At 45.9% G+C, this 26,826-nt stretch overlaps 1 protein-coding gene and 1 long non-coding RNA gene across 13 annotated transcripts in view; both read left to right on the forward strand.

Moving 5' to 3' along the window:
- Positions 1–5,930: 5,930 nt before the first annotated feature.
- On the forward strand, positions 5,931–8,709 carry LOC148002529 (uncharacterized). The gene is made up of 3 exons (XR_015633309.1): positions 5,931–6,087; positions 7,126–7,345; positions 8,640–8,709. It is a non-coding gene; the product is annotated as an uncharacterized LOC148002529 (long non-coding RNA).
- A 3,257-nt stretch (positions 8,710–11,966) lies between these two features.
- Mrps6 (mitochondrial ribosomal protein S6) overlaps positions 11,967–26,826 on the forward strand; it is a 53,199-nt gene continuing 38,339 nt past the window's right edge. For 7 of the 12 annotated variants that reach the window (NR_199267.1, NR_199266.1, NM_001437296.1 and 4 more), the window contains 1 exon segment: positions 12,283–12,432. Coding sequence is in view for 4 of the 12 variants with exons in the window: in NM_001437296.1 (NP_001424225.1) it covers positions 12,388–12,432 (45 nt within the window). In the remaining 8 variants the exon portion in view is untranslated. 12 annotated transcript variants of the gene reach the window in all.

Here is a 26,826-nt window from a genome sequence, read left to right on the forward strand (position 1 = left end):
TTTCATCGTGTGGATATGTAACTACTGACTTAGCCATTGCCTCCTGTTAGGCATTTGAGTTGCTTCCAGTTTTTACTCTTGTGGATGTTTTTGTGTGTGGTTACGTGCCTTTCTACACTGTGTGCAAGTGAGAATAGGATGGCCGATGTCTAGAATCACATGATGTCTAGAGAGGACATTTTCGGAAAGTTCCAAATGAACCCACCAGGTTCATCCTCCTGAGTATTTCAATGACTCCTCCAACTCTTATATTTGGTCTTTTGAGTCCTTTCTTCTATTAGTTACACAGTGACGTCGCACTTCACTGTTAAGTTGCACTTGCTTAAAAATGATAATGGTGAACATCTTTCAAACCATTATGTGCCATTGATGGCTGACTCCTTTGTCTTCCTCTTGGACACTGTATCCAGTCACAATATTTTCCCCCTTTTAAGAGACTAGGTCGTTTTCCTATGATTGAATTTTGGCTTTCTCAGTGTAGATGTAACAACCTTCATCAGGTGTAACAACCTTTATCAAGTGTAACAACCTTCATCAGCTGTAACAACCTTCATCAGCTGTAACAACCTTCATCAGCTGTAACAACCTTTATCAAGTGTAACAATCTTTGTCAGATGTAACAACCTTTGTTAGGTGTAACAACCTTCATCTCTGTAACAACCTTTATCAAGTGTAACAACTTTTATCAGCTGTAATAACCTTTATCAAGTGTAACAACCTTTATCAGCTGTAACAACCTTCATCAGCTGTAACAACCTTCATCAGCTGTAACAACCTTTATCAAGTGTAACAATCTTTGTCAGATGTAACAATCTTTGTCAGATGTAACAACCTTTGTTAGGTGTAACAACCTTCATCTCTGTAACAACCTTTATCAAGTGTAACAACTTTTATCAGCTGTAACAACCTTTATCAAGTGTAACAACCTTTATCAGCTGTAACAACCTTCATCAGCTGTAACAACCTTTATCAGCTGTAACAACCTTTATCAAGTGTAACAACCTTTATCAGCTGTAACAACCTTCGTCAGCTGATGAACCTTCATGAGAGCAGTCCCACATATGTCAGACACCAGTCTGGCTTCACACTTCATTATGCTCAGTCAATGTATTAGTGACTTTTTGGTTGCTGTGATAAACACTGTGACCAAAATTGACTGATTAAAGAATGAAGTTCTGTTGGCTCTGGATTCCTGGGGGGAGGGCTGTATTTGGTGGGGGAGGCATGACTGACTGACAGCTGGTTGCCAGGACAGGAGATGAGAGATCTTATGGCCAATGACAATAGGAAGCAGACAGAGATAATTGGAAGCAGGGCAAGGCTCTAAACTCTCACAACCTCCCCCCATTGTGACATACTTTCCTCAGCAAGGCTGTACCTCCTAAAGGCTTCATAGTCTCCCCAAACAGCTCCACCAACAGGAACCAAGTGTTTAAATACCTGGGCCTATGGGGGACATTTCCCATTCAAACACTGCAGTCACCAACTGAGAGCAGTGGCCTGAGGAATATGCAGCCTTAGTCTAAGTGGAGAAGTGGGATGGGAGGAACAGCAGCAAGGGACCTGGCCAGTATCTTCTCACATCCAACCTGTGTATCCAAGAAGGGATGCTAGGGTGGTGGAGGAAGCACAGGTAATGGCAGCCTACAGATGAGGGGCCCTGGACTGTCTCAGCCAGGGCTACTCTTGCTGTGATAAAACACAATAACCAAAATCATGTTGGAGAGGAAAGGGTTTATTTCACTCACAGTTCCATATGACAGTTCATCATCAACAGCAGTGAGGGCAGGAACTCAAGCAGGGCAGGAACCTGGAGGCAGGAACCTGGAGGCAGGAACCTGGAGGCAGGAGCTGATGCAGAGGCCAGGGAGAAGTGCTGCTTACTGGCTTGCTTCCCATGGCTTGCTCAGCCTGCTTTCTTGTAGAACATAGGACCTTCCCCAGGAATGGTGTCCTGGGCTGGGCCAAAATGGGTTGATGGGTTGGGCCCTCCCACATCAATCACTAATTAAGAAAATGCCCTGCCAGCTTGCCTATAGTCCAATCTTATGAAGGCATTTTATTAAGCCTCTCTCTCTCTCTCTCTCTCTCTCTCTCTCTCTCTCTCTCTCTCTCCTGACTTTAGCTTATGTCAAGTTGACATAAAACTGTCCAGCGCACTGACTCAATCTCTCAGAATTTTAGTGGGCTTCATTAAGGGGCAGTGGTCAAAATACAGAATGGGAGCTAGCAAAATCATACACATGGCAGACCAAACTGCTGAGTAGTACCTGCTGTTTTGGAAAATGTTTTGTAATTAGCTGGAAAAGCTGAAGTTTCACATACCACAGAGGTACATTTCATTTGCAGGTCCAGGTCTTAGCAAACACTCACACGTGCACATCTAAATATGAGTCTAAAAGTTTAAGAATGTCCCCACAGGGGTTATTGGTAATAACTATCTTCCCAGTAACCAGCCTGTCCTCATCAATGGTAGAGTTCATGCATGGTGGTTCGATGGTACAACGCTGTATCAGGAAAGAAAATGAGCTGGTTTCAATGGATGAAACTCATCAATCTAATGTTGGGGAGGAGAACAAGACACACAACACTGGAAACAAGCAGGGACATGCTGTTGCTTAGCAACATGTACACAAAGGATAATGCTATGAAAAGAAGCAAGAAAAGGGTCAGGGGAGAGGTGGTATTTTTACAGAGGTGTGGAAAGGGTGATTTGCTAAAGCTTCTTTTAATTACACATGCTTTGTGCAACTTCTGCTTATATGACATAGTTCATAATAAAAAGGAAAAGAATAGGAATAGGCCAGATGAAGGGAAGGATGTGTACTCCAGACAGAAGGCAAAAGTCAGCAGGGAACGGTCATGCAGAGTTACAGGAGTGCCAACAGGGTGAACCGGTGAGATGGTGAAATGGTGTGGCAAGGAGTGGCCAGAGGAATGGGGCCCATACAGAAGGAAGTGCTATATTAGTCCTGTGGAGAAATCTGGACTTTAACCTGAGGGCACTGAGAAGCCACTGCCGTAGATAGGCTATGGAAACAGAATCAGACCTCCATGTTTAGACGAAGCCTTTGTCCACGCCTTGGGAATGTGCCTCATGTGGTAGTAAAGTGTGGAGTCTTCAGCATGGCTACTGTGGGTGGCCTTTCCCCAGAGCCTTGCCTGCATCTGGGAGGCTGGGAGCCCAGAGCTCACAGTTCAGTAGCACTGCCCCCAAAGCCTTTGGAGCAATGACCTTGCTCAGTTCCCGATAATGCCATGTATCTGGGGGACTTGTTCCTGTTTAATCATGGGATCCTATGACAGGGGCAGATTCTCCTCTCTAACATCAGCCAGGCTAACGTTTGATTGAAGCAAAAGAGCCATCCCTGTTCCCAGACACCATCTCGTTTAGATTCTGAATGTTTTGGAGCAAAGGGGAAAAATTAATACAGGATTTGAGGGTCTCGAAACAGCTGGCAACCATTGAACGCTAATGCTGTGCAGGACCCATCTCAGGGCCTAAGTCTAACAATACCGCATGGGAGGTTCAGCTTACTGTTAAGATGGCTTGGGGTTAGGGATTTAGCTCAGTGGTAGAGCGCTTGGCTCCGGGGGTTGGGGGTGGGGTGGGGGGGTGGGGGGTGGGGTGGGGGGGTGGGGGGTGGGGAGAAAAGGAAGACGGCTTGTTCCGGGGTTGGGGATTTGGCTCAGTGGTAGAGCCCTTGCCTAGGAAGCGCAAGGTCCTGGGTTCGGTACCCAGCCCTAGGGGGGAGGGGGAGAAAGACGGCTTGTTCCATCTGCAGTAATGTCAGAGGAACATCTGGTCCGTGCAAAGTTTTCTCAGTGCTGTGGGCTGCTTTCTGGAGTCGGGAACTACATTCCCTAGGTATAATCCTGCATCCAGTCTCAGGCTCTCAGTTCCAGCTGAGTTATACTGAGAGGCACCATCAGAAAGCTCCGATTAGCTTGCCATTTTAATTGTGCCCGAGGGATATTTTTTTTCCTGGTAGTCTAGATAGCCACTGCTATTGCTGCTAATGGATCTTTTTTTTTTTTTTTTTAAATACAAACAGCCTAGACACACACCCCTCCCCTACACATTATGTATTGAAATAGTGTAGATTAACTTAATACGTTCTAAACTTAAAGACAAGAAAGTCTCCCTTGTATCTGCTTTTGAAGGGTTTGGCTTGCTGTATCTTCACTGCAAAAGAGTATTTATTTACTCATTTACCTCTCATTTCTCTGTTGGAGTTTTGCCTTCCACACACATTAAGAACAATATTTATTATTTTGAAGTACGTGTGTATGTGTGTGTGTGTGTGTGTGTGTGGTGTATGTTTGGTGTGTGCCTGTGTGTGTGTGTGTGTGTGTGTGGTGTGTGGTGTGTGTATGTGGTGTGTGTGGTGTGTGTTTGGTGTGTGCCTGTGTGTGTGTGTGTGTGTGTGTGTGTGGTGTATGTTTGGTGTGTGCCTGTGTGTGTGTGTGTGTGGTGTGTGGTGTGTGTATGTGGTGTGTGTGGTGTGTGTTTGGTGTGTGCCTGTGTGTGTGTGTGTGTGTGTGTGTGTGTGTGTGGTGTATGTTTGGTGTGTGCCTGTGTGTGTGTGTGTGTGTGTGTGTGTGTGGTGTGTGGTGTGTGTATGTGGTGTGTGGGGTGTGTGTTTGGTGTGTGCCTGTGTGTGTGTGTGTGTGTGTGTGTGTGTGTGTGTGTGGTGTATGTTTGGTGTGTGCCTGTGTGTGTGTGTGTGTGTGTATGTGGTGTGTGGTGTGTGTATGTGGTGTGTGGGGTGTGTGTTTGGTGTGTGCCTGTGTGTGTGTGTGTGTGTATGTGGTGTGTGGTGTGTGTATGTGGTGTGTGTGGTGTGTGTTTGGTGTGTGCCTGTGTGTGTGTGTGTGTGTGTGTGTGTGTGGTGTATGTTTGGTGTGTGCCTGTGTGTGTGTGTGTGTGTGTGTGTATGGTGTGTGTGTGTGTGTGTGTGTGTATGTGTGTGTGTGTGTGTGGTGTGTGGTGTGTGTATGTGGTGTGTGGGGTGTGTGTTTGGTGTGTGCCTGTGTGTGTGTGTGTGTGTGTGTGTGTGTGTGGTGTGTGGTGTGTGTATGTGGTGTGTGTGGTGTGTGTTTGGTGTGTGCCTGTGTGTGTGTGTGTGTGTGTGTGTGTGTATGTGGTGTGTGGTGTGTGTATGTGGTGTGTGTGTGTGTGTATGTGGTGTGTGTGTGTGTGTATGTGGTGTGTGGTGTGTGTATGTGGTGTGTGGTGTGTGTATGTGGTGTGTGTGTGTGTGTATGTGGTGTGTGGTGTGTGTATGTGGTGTGTGTTTGGTGTGTGTGCCTGTGTGTGCGTGTGTGTGTGTGTGTGTGTGTGTATGTGGTGTGTGGTGTGTGTATGTGGTGTGTGGTGTGTGTTTGGTGTGTGCCTGTGTGTGTGTGTGTGTGCGCGCGCGCGCGTGTGCAGGTTCCTGCAGAGACCAGAAGAGGACATCATACCCTGGAGCTGAAAGAAGGTGGGAGCTGTTCCATGTCACTGCTGGGAACCGAACTCAGAACCGAGGAGCAGGAAGTGTTATCAACCACTGAGCCATCTTTCCAACCCCCCACTTTTTTCCTTTTTCTTTTTAACAAATTCGTTGTCTTGTTCCATAATACACGGGGAAGTCCAAAAAAGTTCAGATTTGGGACAGAACTCTTTACTCAGTCAGCCTCACCCCGAGCCAATGTGTGCTGAAGAACTATTGGGCCTAATCAGATACCTGTAAGATTGATTCCTGTGACTAATCCTGTGTTCAGCCCGGCCTGAACGTAATGTTCCCCTGTTCACGCTAGAGCCACTGCCAGAGAGCACTTGCGAGCAGAGGTGGGATGGCCCCCACAGACAGGTGATTCTTGTACGTTGACCTCACCGGGAAGTGTTGGCCGCTGGTTATGACACGGTCTGTCAACATTCTAAAGGTGGAAGGATCTTCAAATGGCAGACTCAGGGTGGCTTGCTGTGTGACCATCCTCGAAAGTTTAAACTAGTGTAATAAAGGAGGCCACCATGGCATATCAGAAGCCAGTCTTGCTGTAAGGATTCATGAGGGGGAAAAAATCAATGGACTGAATTGTGAAGTAAGCACTATGAATTAAGAGAGAGATGAGGACACCTGCAAGACAGACATAGCCTGAACCAAACAAAACTGGCTCGGAATGAGCTGAGCCTCAAACGTCCGATGTGTCCTGTGTGCCACAGACATATCCTAACATTGTCTTCTTCAACCCTCAACAGCCCAGGAGCATGCACTTTGCCTGCTCCAACAGCCCACTGCCATTCTCTGCACTTGGCATGTGTGAATGCCACCTTTCAGGCCTTTCCTGCCCTATCTTCTCTCTTTGCCTGCAGTCTTAGACCTCCTCGTGCAGCGCAAGCCTGGCCCAGGTGACCCATTGCTCCTCTTCTGTCTCACAGTTCCCTGGCTCCCTGGGAGGGAGGGGCTCTCCTAGACCTCTGTTTAGTGCCCCTTGGAGCCCTGGGCAGATGGGGTTTGCTCCTCGCAGGCTTCCTACAGCTGCTGACCTGTCTTGCTTTTGCTTCCAGAGCGTTCTTCTGAATTTGCTCTTGTGGAGAGAAAGCTGTTGTATCCCTCTAACATTATTGACATTGAACATCAAGGACCCTTGTGGGCCTAAGACAAGCTGTTGGGGGACACTTTACAACATTGTTAGCAAAGAAAAACTAACTTAGGAAGTGGAGACAGCAGGAGTGTTTTGCCTTTTAAGACCATAGTTTAAAAAAAATATTAAGTATCTCTTCACTAGAAAGTGATGTTGTAAGAATGTCTCTTAAAGAATAATCCATTACTTTTAGAAGGAAAAAAGATTTATTTGTATCATTTTAAAAGACTGTGTGTGTGTGTGTGTGTGTGTGTCTGTCTGTCTGTCTGTCTGTCTGTCTCTGCCTCTCATTCATGAAGGCTAGAGGTGTTATATGTCCCCCGGATTGAGTCACAGCCTGACATACACGTGCCGGGAACTGAACTTGGGTCCTCTGGAAATGGTCTTGACTGTTGAGCCATCTCTCCAGCCCTGAGTTTTCTTTGTATAATAGGAGAAGGTGAGGTTAGGGAAATTATATTTCCAAGACCTTAGCATTTTCTTTGTTTGTTGCAGTAGAGTCAACAGCCCTTCTCCCTCAAAATGTACTTAATCAAAAATTTTAAAGTAACTGGGAAATTGGTGTATGAAAAGTGAGAAAACGTTTAAAGAGCTCGTCGAACACCTACCTGAAAAACACACCTTCCATCTGGCATTTCATTCTGCAGTCAGGGCCACCGAGAGCATCTAAACAGGTAGTGCCTACTCTGTGTTTACTGAGAAGAAAGAATCCCAGGTAAGGGGTCTGGCCGAAAGGGGAGGGAGGGGAAGAATGCATGTAGTGCATGTAGTGGTTTAGGATTGACCAGAGGGGCCACAGGTAAAACAGTTTAAAGCAAGTAAGTACTAAATGCTGTGGCCTAAATCGGTCCATTGACTGACAAACACAAATGCACATGGAGTCATACACAGGACAGGCACACAGGGCAGGCACACTGGGCAGGCACACAGGACAGGCACACTGGGCAGGCACACAGGACAGGCACACTGGGCAGGCACACTGGGCAGGCACACAGGGCAGGCACACAGGGCAGGCACACTGGGCAGACACACTGGGCAGGCACACAGGGCAGGCACACTGGGCAGGCACACAGGGCAGGCACACAGGGCAGGCACACAGGGCAGGCACACTGGGCAGGCACACTGGGCAGGCACACTGGGCAGGCACACTGGGCAGGCACACAGGGCAGGCACACTGGGCAGGCACACAGGGCAGGCACACTGGGCAGGCACACTGGGCAGGCACACAGGGCAGGCACACAGGGCAGGCACACTGGGCAGGCACACAGGGCAGGCACACTGGGCAGGCACACAGGGCAGGCACACAGGGCAGGCACACAGGGCAGACACACTGGGCAGACACACAGGGCAGACACACAGGGCAGACACACTGGGCAGGCACACAGGGCAGGCACACTGGGCAGGCACACTGGGCAGACACACTGGGCAGGCACACTGGGCAGACACACTGGGCAGGCATACTGGGCAGGCACACAGGGCAGGCACACTGGGCAGGCACACTGGGCAGGCACACAGGGCAGGCACACTGGGCAGGCACACTGGGCAGGCACACAGGGCAGGCACACTGGGCAGGCACACAGGGCAGGCACACTGGGCAGACACACTGGGCAGACACACTGGGCAGGCACACAGGGCAGGCACACAGGGCAGGCACACTGGGCAGGCACACAGGGCAGACACACAGGGCAGACACACTGGGCAGGCACACAGGGCAGGCACACTGGGCAGGCACACTGGGCAGGCACACTGGGCAGGCACACAGGGCAGGCACACAGGGCAGACACACAGGGCAGGCACACTGGGCAGGCACACAGGGCAGGCACACAGGGCAGGCACACTGGGCAGGCACACTGGGCAGGCACACAGGGCAGGCACACAGGGCAGGCATGCCAGTGCTTCAAGCGTAGGCTATGGGAACAGAGGGCTGTGGAGCAATCCTAGCTCCCAGTGAGGTAAGATTCAGGAAAGTGCATGCAGTGCGCTGTTAACAGAAGCTCCTTTTTCTGAAGGGGAAGAAGACATGTGATGGAGCACTGCGGTAACGGATGAGAACATGGTTTAACAGACGAGCACATGATTGTACGTTAACTGAAAATTTTCTATTTCTCCACTTCTTTCTTTTCACTTTTAATTATGTGCCTCTCTCTCTCTCTCTCTCTCTCTCTCTCTCTCTCTCTCTCTCTCCCTCCCTCCCTCCCTCTCTCTCTCTCTCTCTCTCTCTCTCTCTCTCTCTCTGTGTGTGTGTGTGTGTGTGTGTGTGTGTGTGTGTGTGTGTGCAGGGCAGGAGATCCGCCTGGGTTAAAAGGAGTTGTATAGGTGCCGGGCAAGCAGACTGACTTGTATACGGCTTACCTCTCGCTGTTTAGAATACAGGAGGGTCCTTCACCCTTTAGATTAATTCACGGATGGAAGGCAAGAACAAGCTGGTAAGCAAAGGTATCCTTTTGTTTTCCTTTTGAGTTGTGCCAGCCCAGGCCTTTATGATTTGTGATAATTTGCCTTGTTTCCCTAACAGATTCTTTATCTGTGGACTATACTTTCCATGGCCCAACCGCTGTGCAACCATAGACTGGGATCCTGACAGGAAGAGCAACTCAAAAGTTCTACCCGGCCAAATTGCAATGCGCTTGAATTACAGGAACTCAGGATATGGCCCCCTCATGCTTTCAATCCTAGTTACCAGGATGTTGGCTGCCTCTGTTGGAGAACAGCCACCTTCAGGGACAGGGAGGGGTAAGGGACTGGGAAGATTCCATCAAGATGGCAGCCAAGACCCTGGGGAAACTGCTCCTGGGCAGTTGGGGAGGAGACCCTGTAGTGATAGCCTGGGCAGACACAGACAAAGGGGCAGAGTAAGTTTGGATACTGTTGGAGAAATACAAGCCGAGAGGGCAGCCGGCCTAAGGAAAGTGAAAACAGACAGGCAGTGGTTGGAGGGGAAAAGGAAGAAGCTTTCAGGGAGAAGAGTTTAGTATAGTCGCTGGAGGGGAGGCTACAGTCACCTGGAATACTGCTGGTCAAACCATGGCTGCCACATTGGCTAGTAGGCACCAAGAGGCTGTGCAGTATTGGGGTTAAATGTGCCAGCCCAGAGTTCTGCTCTGTCAGGCTTCATTTTCTTCCTATGTAATGGCAGAAGTGATAACACCCATATTTATGGTCAGAAATAAATATTAATACATGCAAAGCACTTATAGTGCTTCCTGGCTCACAATGAATGCCAAAATGTTAGGTCTGCTAATAATAATAGTAATAATAATAATAGTAATAATAGTAGTAGTAATGGGAGTAGTAGTAGTAATACTCAGCTATCTCGAGAATTATGGTAAAAAGCTCAAGGTCAAATCTCTCCCTACACAGTAATAGAAGGTGAGACAGCAAGGTGATGAACTGACCAGAGCATCCTGGATTTCATCTTCCACCTTTATTCTGTCTTCCTATTACTCCCCAGAAGACTTTACTTAAAAAATGAGTCAAAATTTCTGACCAGTAAAATCTTACATATCTACCATGTTAGATTTTTTTCAAGATCCTAAAAAGACATTTTTTAAGATCAATAAATTAAATGCTAGAGAAATGGCTGATGATTCTTCATGCTCACCAAATATACTGTATACAGTGTAAAATTATCTTGATAAATTTCAACTTGCAGTTTTAGTTGCAAGATGCTAAACTTTCATCGGCATAACTTTTAAGAACAAAATTATTGAAGCCAGAGCCACTTACTTACAACTCTGAAAGAGGAGGGGGACTTAGGATAGCTAATTTCTTTTTTCCCTTTAAGAAACGGGATGAGTCTGTGGGTGGCCAACAGCTTGGGAGGGTTGTGGGGGTGTTGTCTCTCCCCTCCCCCAAGGCATTGTTCAGCCAGACTGTCTTCCTCACCCTATTTGTCTAGAGAACTAGGACTTCACTCTTCCCTGGACATCAGGGAAACCTGTGGTGCTTCCCAGAGGGGGCTAGTCCAGGCCAGTCAGTTCAGGGTATCGCTTGGCGTTTGGGTTGGTTCAGCCATGTGAGGCCCTTATTTTCACATTCCTAAACTGGGCCATGGAATTGACGACAGGAAGGACAGTTGAAGTGGGATGTCAGACAGATCTGGAATTCACTTCTTGAAGTCCAGAAATTCCTTCTTCCTTCTGGTGGTTTTTTTTTTTTTTTTTTTTTTTTTTTTTTTTTTTTTTTTTTTTTTTTTTTGTAGCCTGCTGCTTAAAAACCAACCAACCAACCAACCATTCAAAAAAACACCCAACAATCAGAACAAAGCAGAAACCCAACCAACCAGGTGTGTGACTGATGCTAAGTAGATGGTTTTGAAGTTTGTTTTGAAGGGCACAGGTTATGGACAAACCTGAGAAATGAAAATGTTAAAAACCCAGGTGTCATAGATTGTATTCAATACCGTAATCTTTTGTGGAGATTTGTCTGTGGAGGTGAAGAAGATAAGTCTCCATTTGTGCTTTACTAAGATGTCTAATGCCACTGAGTAAGACCAACAAATATCCTGGCCTGTGAGGAGTATGGGGCGAGGTTCGTCGGTGTAGGCAGTGAACCTACTCTTCAGACACTCTGCACACAATTTTTCTTTCTAGGTGTTTGTGTATGACCTTGGACTAACGAAGTTATCCTTGCACGTTTATGGTTGCTAATACCTAAAATAGGGTTGAGTTGTAGGATTTGTTTCACAGAGCTAATGTGAGAACAAACAGCCTTAGTGTCTTGCCTGATAGGACAGTAAGCTCTCAATAAATTACCTTGTTATCAGAGCACTTTAAAGTTACAAGAACATTTTACTCAAAGACCCTTTCAGCTGGGGTAAGGTGGGAGCAGAAGACGTCGATTGCAGCGGGATCAGCGGCTTCCAGAGGTAAGAAAACAGCAGAAGGAGGGGAGGGGAGTCCTGAGTTCGCTCTGTGTGTGCGTGTACGGGTGGGTGTGTGCATGTACAGGAATGTGAGTGTATGTGTGTGCGCTCATGTGCGTTTCCGTGCGCGCAAGGGAGTGCGGGACCTGGAACCTTGTAGGAAGCCCTTCTTACACCTGTGCCCCAGGGAACCCTTAGATTCCTTTTCCTGAAAAGCAAGGGTAATATTTAAAGAATAATTGGCAAGAGTCGAAGCATTAACCTGCTTCTGGGCCAGGCTAGGCGCACACGGCAAATGCCCATATAGCCCTTCGGTTCCAGGCTTGTTTCTTTGGGGCTGGGTGCAGCAGCACCCCGCCTTCCTCCCCAGAGACGCCGGCGAGGGGCGCACACTAGCCAGACCGCACCGCACCGCACCGCACCACGGCGCACGCGCACACGCTCGCCTAGCGCCCGGGAAGTGGCCGGGGGTGGGGGAGAGGGAGGAGGCCTGGAAAGTTCCACTGGTTTCTAGAGCCCAAGGTTGGTCGGCGCGGAGGCGGCGCGCAGCGGGTGCGTACGGAGATAGGATACGGCCTCCCACGGGCTGCTCAAGACCGTGTCCACGAGCCGCGTGCTCCGGGGAACGGGCACGGCCCAGGAGGGAAGGCGGGTGCCGACCGAGGCGCGAGTGCAGGCGCCCTCCGGGCGAGGGGGGCGGGACCGAGGGGCGGGGCTCTCGGTGGGCGGGGCGAGCCGTCTGCGCAGCTGCCGGAGCCTTTAAACCGGGCCTCGCGGGGTCGCACGGTGCTTTCGCCGCCAGGGAGCCTACCGGCTGCATCTCCTCTCGTCTTCCACTGCACCCGGCGTTTCCCGACCTAGCGACCCCGGACTCGGTGCCGCCATCCCGGGCGATGCCCCGCTACGAGTTGGCTTTGATTCTGAAAGCCATGCGGCGGGTAAGTGACCTTCCCTCAGACCGAGTTCCCGCGCGGGCGCGCCCCGCCGCCTCTAGGCCCTCCCAGCCCCGCGTGCCCTGCCTGCGGGACACCGGGACCCCTCGCGCGGCCCGCGGGAGGTCGCGGGAGCAAAGGGGGCGCGCGTGGGTCGGGCGCTCGGCGCGGCCGCGTGCGCGCGGGAGGCGGGTGGGGGTGTGCCCGCGCGTGTGCGCGGTCGCGGGAGGGGGTGTGCCAAATACGCAGCGGGCCAGGGGGCGGGGCGGGCCTCGGACCCCGGCTCTCCGGAGTCCGATGGAAGGACTGCGGGAGGACACACGCGCGAGAACCCAGGCCGGCCCCGCTCTGCGCCCACGCGTCGAGAAGCTGCTCGTCGTCCCGATCGCCTGCCCTCAGCGTCCGCGATCAGTACAGCCTTCCACCAAAGCCCGCCAGTGCCGGCTGTGTACCCCACGCACTTGTCACCGCTGTCACGCTAAAAAAAAAAAAATCTTTTGACCTTTCTTTTTCTGACTCCAGCGAAAATCCTGCTCCGGGTACCCTTAGCCCAGTTTTATTCATCCAAGTTGTGGCCTTGCTTGTGCTTTCCGAAGACGTGTCTTCCCCCAGCTTTTGATTGATCTTGAGGTAGGGACTTTCAGGTTTGGAGGGATGATAAACCACCAGCAGCCGGGTCACGGACTGGGGTCAGCGGTGGAGGCAGCTATCTTCGTCCTCTGTTCTGAGTCAGGCACTTCTCAATCGTCGCTGAAATCCCCATTCTTCTGAGAGAATTCGGTAACGTAGTAGCAGGTACAATTTAAAACAAAAGCAATCGTTGTGCCATTTCTGAACTTTGGAAGCAGCTTTCTTTTAGCCCTGGGCATGTAGGCTTTGGGTCAATTTCAAGTAGTAGCTTCATTTTGAAATAAACTTAAGCCTGGGGTCATGGGCTAGGTAGGCTCTGTTGAACAAATGCAGCAGGAGGAGATTGTTAGGTTTGCCTTGTACAGGGTTAGCTTGGAAAGGACTCCAGAGCCACCTGATGGTCCAGAGGGTGGTCAGCATGCCTTTGTGCCCCCAAGCTTATGGACTCTCTGCCTGGGGAGAATGTTGAGTTGTCTCACCTCTTGGTAAAGTACTTTATTTACCTTCTCTCCTCTTTGGGTTTATACAGCCTTAAAAGGAACAACAATGGTCAGGGTTGCAAGAGTATTAAAGAGGGACCGTTTCTGATTAAGTGGAAATTGCTTAAGCCTTCCTGTATACTTTTTAGGTGATGTTAGAAACTGGAAAAAAAAATGTGTACCACCAAGATTCCCCTTTGACCTTGTGTTAGGCAAGGTGTGAGGTAGCAGCGATCCTTTTTACTCCCGTGAATGGGAAACTCCTACCTAGCATGGCTGCCAGTATATTGGTAAATGTATTTTACCATTATATGGATATGTGTTCACTCTGATTCAAAAGTCGAGTATAACCTACTCAAAGCCTTTGCCTGAGGGTACGGTCAGAGCACCCTTGGGGAATAGGGAAGAAGAGCACTCGTTCACACTGTGGAAGTTGTACTGAGGAGATCCTTGACCCAAAGAGACCTCATTTTTTCAGTTCTGACGTTGAAAAGGTTGTTTGCTTTCAGCTTTAGAAAATTGAATTCTAACAGAATGTATACTTGTGTGTGTAAAGGAATATGCACCTTTTTAATATAAAATGCCCCAGTGGCTTGCACATCTACAGCAGGCGTTTGGGAAGCCACAGTTCCGACCTGGGGAAGTTAGCTTCTGTAGCAGGAAGGCTTTCTAAACCCTGAGTTCTACGATGCATGTTGGATACCTGATAGTGCACCCTTTCATGTGACCGTATTCCTTCTCTCCAAGCATATTGTGTTCCAGAACTGAGAGTAAGCAAGCTTTGTGGCAGAAAAGGGAGTTGAGAGAATGTTGTCTGCTAGGGACTGACTCCCAGTGTTGTACTCTGGTTTTTCCTGTGCCTACCAAACAGTCTGTCTGTCTTCCTATCGTGACTCTTGCTTTATTTTACTGTCCTTGACCTCAGGCTTGACTTACTGCAACCGAGCTTTTAGAGTTTAAAGATAGATGTTGACATGCCATAGTGCCTTTGTAGCAGATTGTCTGTGATAGTTCTCGGGCTGAGACCTCATGATAGAAGTCCAAAAGTTCTAGGGCTGTCTCCTCATTCTGTAGTTGGAGTTGACTCTCACGAGCCCTTGTTTTTGATATATTTCTAGGTTTTTGTGTTTACAGGTGTAGGCCACAGTCCTCAAGATTTGGTGCCCTTGGATTTTAATGCTATTACAAAGTTGTAATTTTGTATTCTCTAGCATAAGAAACAAGATAAAAACACGGGTAACTTCTCGAATACTGTAGAGCGACACAGCAGACTGAGGTTGGGCTTTGAGGGTGCTGACAAGCCATTGGAAAGGTAGCTGCTTAGGACACACAGCCTTGGATGTCTTCATAGAAGAGCTACCGACAGTGGCTTTGGAAGCGCTCCTACCCGGGCTTCTAATAGCTTCAGGAGAGAAAACAGGAAGGACAGACAGCTGCAGAGGGAACACCAAGCTACAGATCCCAGCAGCCTCTTCTCGAAAGGACTGATTGCCTGTGGGATGGTGAGTGTGGTCAGCTCCCTACCTCCACTTGGGAGGCACTTGGATGGAGATTGATTCAAGACTGGGTGAGACTGAGAGTACTTGATGAGTTGCTTCTCTGGAGTCTGGGAAGAGCTATTGGGCTTTTTGCAGTTTTTACTTTCAGATAGGTGAAAGGTAGTGGTGGATATGAATTGATAAAGCCATACCCAGCCCTAAAGGACTTCATAAGTTTTTTGTTTTTGTTTTTTAATACTTGAAATAGGTGTAGAAGAAGACATTTTTAGAAGAAGAATCTGTGTAGTAGGTAAATATTCTTTGGTTACATAGTTCAGAGCACTTTGTTAGGTCTTACTCTTTTGGTCAGGTGATCGGTCATTGTTAGGATGGATTTGTGACAGCCACGAGGAAATACTTTTCTTGAAATCATGTCATTATTACTCAGGAATTGTTGTGTGTGAATGGTTTAAATAATAACTAGTTTAGTTACTAGACGGCTGAGTGTACAGTAAGATAGCATTTATATGTCCTTTTGTATATAGGGATTTTTTTTTTTTTTTTTTTTGGTTCTTTTTTTTGGAGCTGGGGCCCGAACCCAGGGCCTTGTGCTTCCTAGGTAAGCGCTCTACCACTGAGCTAAATCCCCAGCCCCGGGATTTTTTTTAAAACTAGGAATCGCAGTGGTGGTGGTACATGTCTGGGGAGTGGAGCCGGGGGGATCAGGAGTACAGTGTCACCCTTGCCTGTAGAGTGATTTGATGCCTGCCTGGAATACACAAGAACCTGCTTTCCTAAGAGCCATAGAGATGTTCAGGAGGGAGTACAGGGCATCGTCACCGCATTAGAACGTGGAGCTTTGCTCGGTACTCTCCATTTTTAGTTTTAGTAAAAAGTTGATTATAATTTATAGTAGCTCACTAAAATAGTTTGCAGGATAAGAGTTTTGTGGAATACTTTGGAGTTAGTTACAAAAGACTGTTGATAATTGTAACGTGCAGAAGGCAGTGATTTTTCCAAAACTTAGCAGCTGAAGAGTTTTGTATTGTTTCTTTCACCCTGGCCTTTTTCATAATACAACCTGGCTAATGTTTTGTGATGCTCTAAAATTGTGTCCAATTTAGGATATTCTGGAAGAAATACTAGAAATGTTAGCCTTTTAGAACTCCCAGATGGGGCTGGCTTGACAACATTTGGTCAGTAGACATGGTGAGATTTCTGTTGTTAGTTGGTGCAGAAGGTCAAGTGGAAGTGTCCAGCTATCACGTGTCATTCATATCAATCATTTTCTTGCTCTTAGCTTTAATGGTCATTCTTAGTGCTGTGCTTGAAGCTACACACTTAAAAGAGCTTTGTAGACAATTTTGTACTTTAATTTGGCATTAATGTTCTCTTGGGTTACAGCTCACTGCAGCAGCAGGTGATAGAAGGAGTCTTGTGCCTGCCCCTGAGCTGCAGCTAAGTAACAAGGAGTGGTGTAGGGGTAAGGAGTCCTTCCTGTCAGATACGCTTGTAGATCTACACCGCTGTCAGTGCACTCTACCCCAGTGGCACTCATGCACGCATTACTAATGTCTACTGTAGAGTTAGAGCCCAGGTCGTATTTATAAGGAGGTTTCTACCTGATCTTTTCAGTGTAAAATACCCCAAAGCACCGAGAGCTATTTCGTAAAGTCATACTTTCCATGAGTGCTGTTGCTTGTCATGTTTAGTAGGTGAACTTTGGGACACAGAAGTCTGGCTGAGTATGCAAGTGCAAAGAGGAGTAGAGAGAGGAGGATGTGTCTGGTTATTCATATGTGTGTAAAAATCAGTGGCAGTTGATTTAATGGTAGGGATTTCTAGTTGACTTAGTCACTGGCTTTGTACTAGAATTTATAATATTCTCATGAGTTTATATATTCAAAAGAAAGGGGTATCGTCTTTTTAAAAAAATATGCATTTTATTATTTAGACTCACCAGCAGAGGGCACCAGATCCCATTATAGATGATTGTGAGCCACTATGTGGTTGCTGGGAATTGAACTCAGGACCTCTAGAAGAGCAGTCAGTGCTCTTAACCATCTCTCCAGCCCAGGGATCTCTCCTTTTAGTGTTCCATTTAAGAAGGCCATTTTGTTAAACCATCAGATTTGTTGCAAAACATGTAATTATCTTTGTTTAGGGAAGTCAAATTTAAGGAATTAAATAAATACCTCATAGACTATTAGTTTGTATAAAAGGAAAACGGCTGGGCAATCAATTGGTCCCTCTTACTCTTCCATTGCTCAAAAGTAGAGTGCACACTGGCTCACCTGCCGCTTAGCTTTTCTCCACCATGGTCTAAGAAACAGTTTCACATTTAATAGTTGAGGAAAAGAAGTGACATTTTATGGCTCTGTGGAGATGAGAAAAGTGAGGTTGTATTGAAGTATGAGGCTGTCCGTTTATCATGTAGTTCTTTACGGGATAGACACTTTCCAGGCTTGACATTTCTCTTAGCTTTTGATGGTGCTGTTTTCTGACTTTCCTATTGTGATCCTTCCCTCTTTTGCAGTGTTTCACATTTGACATGTGGTTTGTGAATCAAGCCCCAAACTGGCTTTTCCCTCTGCTTGTTGTAGGCTCTCAGACATCACCTTGGCATTGCCAGCTGAGTGTAGAGTGTGGTTCCCAGAGTCATGTTAGTGCTGTGGAACGTCTGTTTTCGTTACCTCAGACTGAAACCGTGTGTTCCTGAGGTCTCAGTCATGTGCTTTCTGCCTTAGGTGAGCAATCTTAGATTCTTGCTTCAGTGGTTTCTTCTGCTGCTGAGAGGAGCTCTTCACTGAGGATAGTTAGCACTCATAATTTATTGGAGTACAAAGTTAGTTATTCTTGGAATTTTTTTTTTTAGATTTATTTATTTATTATTTTATGTATGTGAGTACACTGTCCTCAGACACACCAGAAGAGGGCACCAGATCTCATTACAGATGGTTGTGAGCCACCATGTGGTTGCTGGGATTTGAACTCAGGACCTCTGGAAGAGCAGTCAGTGCTCTTAACCACTGAGCCATCTCTCCAGCCCCCTATTCTTGGAATATTTTAATAAATCTGAGATGAAGTTTAAGAAGGAAATAGGATTGTGTAGCTTTGATAGTTCATACTAGTTGATAGTGTGGACACTTGCTGAATTAGGGTATACTCTTTTCACAGAAGAGTGTGAAATATGGCATCATGGTGGTGGCTGATATAATTCCAAACTATTCTGACATCATTACTTAATTTCCTGTGTTCTTCACTCAGCATACTGAATAACAAAATTGTGGATCTCTGTGTCTACCATTCCCTTTCATTTTCTTCATGCATGTACTACATGGTTCTTCTGTCTGGAATCTCTCCCCTTTATACCACTTCCATGAAAACCTTCAAGTTCGTTTAAGTTTACTTGCTACCTTAAACAGGTATCAAGGCCTGGCACTTAATAATGTAGACGTGGGTATTCCCAGTGTGTGCTCTGCATTGTATCATCCCCATGGGTTACTTTCTACTTTGTCCTAACAGCTAATTGATTAGTGTGTCTTACCTGCTGTGATAGGTTGTAGTTCTTTTGGGTTGGTTGTGTTTCAGTTTCGTGTTTTCCTGTGTTCTGTGTAATAGGTGTTCACTAGCTGCCTTTGAGGACTGCTACTCTCTCTGTAGAGTAGTTTTTGATAGCATATAGCATGGTGACCCTCTATAACAAGCGATAACAAGTCAGTGAGCTTTCCTGGGACTGTGTTGTTTACTGCCCAAAAGTCTTTTTATAGTACTTTGCATATCATATAAATGGACTAAAATAAAGGCAAACTTTATTCAGAAAACCAAGTTGGAGTCTTTAGAATGAGTTGGTCCAAGGCGAGTGGTTAAAATGGTGCCTATAGGATGAGAAGTGCTCAAGTTTTCTGAGCTCAGGAGAAGGAAGAACAGTGGGCTTGGACTCCGTGCCGTGTGGATTGCCTTACAGAAGCTTTCCCCTGTCAGGAAACTGCTGGAGTTGCAGCTGCTGCATTTGTAGATGCTGCACAGTTTGAACAAAGAGACTGTCATCATCTCCATTCTCCAAGGCTTGGTCTCATGTTAAGGTTGACCAATAAATATACAGTTCATGTATTAAAACGTTTAAGGTATGTAGGGATGGTTTGTGTCAGACATGGTGACTGGGTGAAGAGACCGGCTTCAGTATGTGCTTTGATTCTGTTGCTAAATGAGCAAACGAACATGCAATTCCAAATAAAGAGATTAGTTGCTATGGTAGGATCAGTAAGAGCTGGCAGCGGGAGACCTGGAAGGTTCTTTAGAGGCTGTTAGAACCTGTTTAGAGGCTGCTTGCACGTCCTAGGATTTTTAAGCATTTTAGACCCCTAGTTTCTCATTTCTGAATGAAGATGATCCTTACTGAAGGCCTTTGAAGGAGAAATGGATGCACAGTGTGCCTCCAGAATAGCTTCCGAACGCTATTTCCCATCGATCCTTTACTGATGCCTCACAAGGTAAACTTAATCTGCTTACTGTATCAGCAGCATCCAGTACTGAAACACAGTTGTTGCTCACCGTGAATTAGTGTGGTCAGTGCTGGTCACTCCAGTGACCGCTGCACTTGTGACCTGGGCTCACCACCCTTTCTCACTCTTGCTTCTTTGTAGAAATCAGGTTTTATAGGAAATCTAGTCTTCAGAGTGTTGGCACCATAGGTCAAATGAGGTATGTCTAGATCAGGTAGCGCTCTCACTTTGTAACTTCTGAGTTAGTTAATTGGGTTTAAGTGGCTTCCAAATCTCTTTGGACTGTCATATAGACAAAGTCCACCTTGTTTATTTGTCATTGGTTTATAATGGACTAATTACTTACTCAGTAAACATGAAATATGTTCAATTCTTAAAAAATAACTAAAAAAACCCAAACCAAAAAACCCTAGCATTTGTAGTTTCAGATTGTTGGATTATGTGAGGCCGCTTAGGCTAAAGTGCACGGAGAGGCTTCAGCGGTGCATCTGACTAGTGTGCCTTGACAGTGGGAGCTGTGAGGAACAGAATTTACATACACTGACACTTTAATTGTTGGATTATTTTAAGCATGCTTAGCTTTACTTTTGTTTTTCCTTTGTCTTTTTCCCTCCCTGTCCAGGTAGAATTTCTACTGTGCTAACCAGACTGACTGGCTTAGTACTCAGTACATAACCCAGGCTGGTCTCTAATTCATGCCATTCCTCCTGCCTCAGCCTCCTGAGGACTCTTACAGGGGTAAGCCACCATGCCCTGCTCATTAGGGCTGCTTGATCTGCACCCATTTTATTGATTTCTTAGGGGTTAGAAATAGTGCTTCCACACAGTGATGCTTTGTCTGGAACATGACATTTATGGCCAGGTGGAAGATGGTAATCGTTAACCCATGATCCTCAGAATAGAGCGTTAGGGAAAACAGTGCACTTTCTTAGTGAAAACTGGAGACTGAGTTTCTATTTGTGACTAGGCTCTGTGCTTCTGTAGAGGAGAGACCATGACCTCAACTAATCTTTTCTTTGTCTTTCTCCCTTCTTTACTCCTACTCCAGATACCTGACATCACATTGCACATTTGAACCCTCAGCTCCAGGCCCTTGTGAGCATACCTTTCGGAAAGGCTGTCTCAATTGACTTGTTTGGTTCTCCTTTGCCTTACTAATTTCTCCTGTGATGTACAGTGTCCTTGTTAAGAGAACCTTTACTCAGTTTTTGAATACCCAAGAGATTGGTACTTAGGTAAGAACTTAGAAAATTGGAAGTGAAAGCATAAAAGTAACCAAGGATCTCCCGGGATCTCCCGGTATCTCCCGGAGTCCTGAGGCTTCAGATCCTGGTACTTAGCTGCCTTTCCCCATAATCAACAGGAGTCTGTTTTGACTTTGCTTTTATTTTACTTTTGGAAAATGTTCTCCTTGACATCTATTCTGGCCATTAAATTCTTCCATTTTATCAGGTGCAGCAGCGGGAGCCAGATTGCTATGTCTGTAGCCAGAGAGTAGTGCTGTGGATGCTCAGTGGCTGGGATGAGGTTCCCACCAGGGATGTGCAGTTCTTGTCTCTGTTAGAAAAGCACAGAAACGGCTAACATCTCCAGTAAGTGCATCGCAGATAGAAACATCCAGTGGGTGCGGGCTTTGGTTCAGTTGTAAGGTGAGTTTCAGTTGGTGAGTTAAAAGTTAAAATTTGAGCATAGGCTATTTGCCTGGTGTTTTCTAGCATACATGTACTTTTGCTCCCCTGTTTGCCTTTTAACTTGCTTGACCTCTTAAGTCAGTGATCCAGTCTAGGTTGTTTTGATTGTTCCTTTGTTGGTGTACTGCTTGCTGGCTGATTTGTTAGCTGCCTCGAGAGAGAGTGCCTGTGTGGAGTTTGTGATCTGAAACCGTAAGTCGGCAAGTTTCTGACAGGGACAGCCCAAGCCTGAGGCCTTGGAGCACTCTGGTCTCACAAGAATGCCACTTTCCTGTGTGGACGAAGTAAGTTTTTATTTTCCGGGGTTGTTGTTGCTGTTTGTTGTTTTCCAAATTCAGTCTGTATGAGAAAAAGAGTGAAGAAATTTGAGAATTTCTCCTAATAACATTTTTGTTGTTGTTGTTAAATATTTTACCTGATTAGGATGAAATTACTGGAAGTTACTACTAAAATTTTCAAGATCTTATCTTCTGATATCCAAAGGAAAGCGGTTCAGAACCTTTCTCTGGAATTTTACATCTTTTCGTGTCTTACCGGAAACAGAAGAGTAGAGCCTCCTGCATTCCATGTTTGCAGCAACATACATGTTTTGTGCTGATTTATTCAGGATATTGTTAAGTTATTCTGTTTCTGGTCTTAGTTTTGCTTCTTGAAAAAAAAAAATCCTTTTTCCTTAGGGGAAGTTAGGACACAGCTAAACTGGCTTTCATAGGAGGCCTTGTTTTCTTAGGAGAGTTAGAGAGACTGTTTTATCATGAAGATGCTGTGGTTGAAGTGTCTGTCTCGTCACATGGGAAAAGAGAAGCCATGTAGTAACTGTTCTAGGAACAGGTTTTCTAGAAACATGAAACAGAAACCAAGTAGGTTGAACACCTACATGCACACACATACACCTATACTCCTGTGAAGGTGAGCTCTAACGTTGACCTGGTTGTGTTTACTGCTTTAGGTTATATTGTCGTTAGCCTTAGAGAGGGATAGATACTCAAGTTGTACTGCCCAGCCTCAGTGATTACTGAAGTAGAGGCTGTGTGTGTGAATATGAGGTATGTGCTTTTCCTCCACTTTGGATTCTTCAACATCTTGAAGATTAGTGTGATTCACATTATGAAGAAGAAGAAGAGGAAAGAAGAGGGGGAAAGGGGGAAAAGGAGGGGGGAAGTGTTCAGCATCACATGGCTTACCCAGGCTAGGACTCTGGCAGTCTGAAGTGGGAGCCATGCCTTTATTAATTACATCTGTACTGTAGCTTAGTCCAAGTGCTTTTGTGTTGAATGTAGTCTACATCTATTGGGTACCAGTAGGTGCCAGTACTACCATGTATTTCAGGAATGCTCTGGTTAATACACAGTCTGAGTGTTCATGGTTTTCAAGGTTCAGATTCTAGCAGGAGACACTAGCAAATGTGTGTAAAGAAACAGAAGGTGCTAAGTTGCTTTATAGTTAAGGTGCTCAGATAAGGTGGAAACTCAGTACATAGATGAGCTGAGGCTGTTAACTGGAGCATAAGGAGGTCTTGATGGAGTTGTATTCATACATTTTTCAGCTCAAAAGATATTGACAACTACTGCTGTTACTTTTTAGAAAAACCTTGCTTGAAAGAGTTGACAGAGCACAGAGTTATTTAGTCGTTTTTCTGCATTCCCCTTGGCCCGTCTTGACACAGGCTCTCATGTATTTCAGCTGTTCCTGAACTTGGGAAGACCTTCAGCTTCTGTCTCTCCTGGGTCCACGTCCCAAGTGTAGCATGTGCCAGCGTATCTGGTTTATACTGTCCTGGGGATGGAACCTTCTCAATGAGCTGTAGCCTCAACATCTCCACAATTCTTTAATTTGATAGTATCTGGTGTTGCCTTGGGGTGCGTATTCCCACATTTCGTAGGTGTGATAAGGGTTAGGCCTACATTAATAGCACCGCTCAGCTCTAACAGATCCACCAGCCTTAGTCTTTAGCTACTTCTGTTGCCTGTTTTTGAAGTGTATTTTATACTTTAACCCTTAAAGTTTTAAACTGTTACAAGAACAGTCGATTTTAGTTTTCATCACAAGTTGCTAGAAGTCATGCAATCTTTTTTTTTTTTTAAGATTTATTTATTTTATTTATATGAGTACACTGACTGTCTTCAGACACACCAGAAAAGGGCATCAGATCCCACTACAGATGGTTGTGAGCCACCATGTGGTTGCTGGGAATTGAACTCAGGACCTCTGGAAGAGCAGCAACCGCTGAGTGATGTACACCTTGATACTATTTAGGAGTGAGAGCTTCTCAAGTGCAGTACAGGCATTGCATTAGAAATTGGTATAATAGTCAATTTATACTGAAATTTGTTTAATTTTAGTTTTTAAAAACATTAGTAGTAAGTCAAGGATCATGCTTTTAGGTGTTGTTTGGTTTCCTTGGGCAGTTCTACAACCTTTTCCAGAATGCCATTGGTGCTTTGCAGAATCCACACATCACTCAGGGTCTTCGCAGTTCCTCCTGTGCTTAGAGGCGGCGTAGATACCTCAGTAGGACTCTGCACAGGGATGTTCGCATTGTGTTGGGCGCTGTGCCAGTGTCTTGTTGGGGATAGTAAGCAGTTACCTGGTTTGATGATGTGTTAGATGACTCTGTGTTAAATGGTGCCTCCTTTCCTTTTGTGACAAGTGACATGTGGGATAGTAAACTTGGAACTGGACATTTGATCTTGAGCAGGTATGTACTGACTTTCATACTTGAGTCAGTTACTGCTGGAAGACTTCAGCTTAAAAGCAAAAGCAAAGATGAGTACACCAGTTCTCCTGTAACCAGGAGAGTTTTACTGTGACGCCCTTTAAAAACAGCCACCTTACCATCTGCTGTTACGTCTTCACTGTCCTTTACTCCATTCTGAATTGGAACAGGTTTCACAGGTTACACTTCCTTACTGGTCTCACATGCTGTTAATAGTAGTGAATCCACTGTCTGTGTGCGCACAGTGTTGTTTGAGTTTAAATTTTCTGGAAGGTAGTGGATAGGAATTTGGGTTCTTGAGGTGTACGTTTGTGGAGTACCGTGTAGTTATGGTCATGTGGCATTCCATTATAAGACTGACTTGTCAGTTAGCCACCAGTGTTTGTCCTAAGGGTTTTAGCACAGGTGCCATTACCGCAGGTGCATTGCTGTTCAGGAGTGTGTGGGTCGTAAATGTTGCTTCCTCCTTTCTTGCATCAACTAGTTGTGTTTTTCTTGATGTGTATTCATTTCTGCTCGTCTGTGTTTGTGTTTTCCTGAAGAATACTACAAAAGGATGCAATTCCATAACCACAGAGGTGTTCCTGTATCTCAGCGACCCTTGACACTCCTCAGTTCTTGCTTGTTTTTAGTCCTATTAGGGATCAAACCCAGGGCCCTGTGGAGGCCAGGCAAGTGCTGTACCACTGACCTGCAACCCCAGCCTCAGTTTTCTTACCTTTAAATTGGGAATAATTGCATCTGCTACTGAGATCTTGTGAGGACTGGAGGAGTTTCTCTATGTGCTGTACCAGCACTGCTTGGTGTTTGCTCACCAATTTGAAATTGAGGGAAGGAAGTGCTCTGTTCCTTTTTGACCTCTTAAATCTGCCATCTACTGCTTAAGGAGCCATTCTTGGTGCTCGGTGGTTGTGCAGGAGATCTGAACTTTACAATCTCAGTGCAGTACTTGTGAAGGAAACACCGTGTAAAGGACACTGGAGTCCAGTTGCTGGGCGTGTGATATATGTCGGATGGTGATGTGGAAGGAAGGCAGACTGGAGGGGTTGAGGTAGACAGGGAGCAGACACTGAAATAGAGAGCAGGAGTGGGGCCGGTCTTGAATGTGGAATCACACAGGTTCTTGTATGTGTTAGGCAACACTCTGAAACTGAACTTCATGTACCTCAATCTTTGTGTTTTTAATATCATTTTCTCCACATACTCACTTACACACGATTGCACTTAAATCCTTGAGTTGGATTTTGTTACATGTGCTCTTTGCAGTGTTCTGTTCATGTTCGCCGTGTGTCTGCCATGAGGATTTTCTGGCCACTCCACATTGTTTCTTTTGAGCTGGTCTTTTATTTATGGTCTTTATGCAGCCCCACTGGCTGGCCTCAAACTTGTGATCCTTCTGCTTCAGGCTTCCCAGGATTACAAGGATGTGCTGTCATGCCTAGCTTGCAAACAAGTTTTTAAACGCATATGATGTGTGGAGGTGTTTTTTTTAATCTATCGTTAGTATTTTTGTCTGTCAGCACAGGAAGACTTTCTCTGAAGGCAGTCAGTATTTCAGTATAGTTAGGGACAGAAGCAATACAGATACTGACGGGATACAAATTCTACCTTACACACAACTAGATTCTGGGGCAGGTTAACTCTTTGTTTTCTCGTGTATAAATTGATCACAATAACTGTCATGATGATCATGAGGGCTTTAAAATTTCAGTTTAACTCATTTATAACAGTTTATAACTCATTTATAGCATTGCCTTTAACTGTACCCATGATTAGGTGACATCCATGTCAGTTATATTAAGAAAACTTGTTTTTGCTTTTAAGTGTCCCTGGTAAACTGTACTATGTCTACATTCTGCCTCTTTAAAGTCAAGTTAGAAGACAGCGATGTGAGTACTTAATACTTTGCCTCAGGGGTTATTTACTCCACTCACAGAATTGTCATTATTGGACTTGACTCAAGATGACATAAAGTGAAAATGTGTATGAAAAGTCTAAGATGGCATAAGTTTTGGTGTTTCCTCAAATCAAAGACGTAAGTTGATGGAGTGGTTGGGAACTTCTTTAAGACATTTGTAAATGAATTGCACACTCTGAGTACATTGTCTAATTTTACTCATTTGTTCTGTACATAAATAACATGTGTGAAGGCTCTGGAACCCCTTGCACGCAGTTGACAGGTAACAGGCAGAGTCCTCCTTCCCAGTCTGTTCAGGCTGGAGAGAATGAGTTGAGCCGAGCTGCCACCCTGTTGTTGGGGCAGTATCAGGACTTTCTCCATGTTGGTTATGTCCCTATGATTCAGGGAGTGGTTGCACATCACACTTGACGTTCACAGAGATATATTGTTATAATTAAGAACTGACAGATCTTCAAGTCCTGCTCTTCTCAGAGTCACTATTTCCTGCTGTGATAAAGGACCTGTACCTGTGTCCATGCAGCCTATACCTACTGTTTGGCTGGATCATGCAATCCAGTGCTAACCTGTGTGGCTTTGTGGTAGAGACAAAGGAGGTCTCTTTTGTGACCCTTACATTACCAGATGCTGAGTACTTTTCATTTCTGTCACTACAGTCTTGACTTGCTAGGCCTACCACCGACAGTGCTGGGTTACCCCAAAGCTAAGGACAGTGCAGTTGGTCATTTTCAGGGTCAACATAATCTATGCCATCGGTTCTCAGCCTTCCTAATGTGGCAACCCTTAATACAGTTCCTCATGTTGTGGTGACTACCACATAAAAGTTGTTTTCAATGCTACTTCATAACTTTGACTTTGCTACTCTTACAAAATATAATGTCGATATCTGATATGCAGGATGGTGACCCCTATGAAAGGATTGTCTGTTTTTGGGGTTGCTACCCACAGGTTCAGAACCACTACTTGATGCTTTGTTAGTTCAC

The sequence above is a fragment of the Rattus norvegicus genome, chromosome 11 (assembly GCF_021556685.1).
Source record: "Rattus norvegicus strain SHRSP/BbbUtx chromosome 11, alternate assembly SHRSP_T2T, whole genome shotgun sequence".
NCBI lineage: Eukaryota > Metazoa > Chordata > Mammalia > Rodentia > Muridae > Rattus > Rattus norvegicus.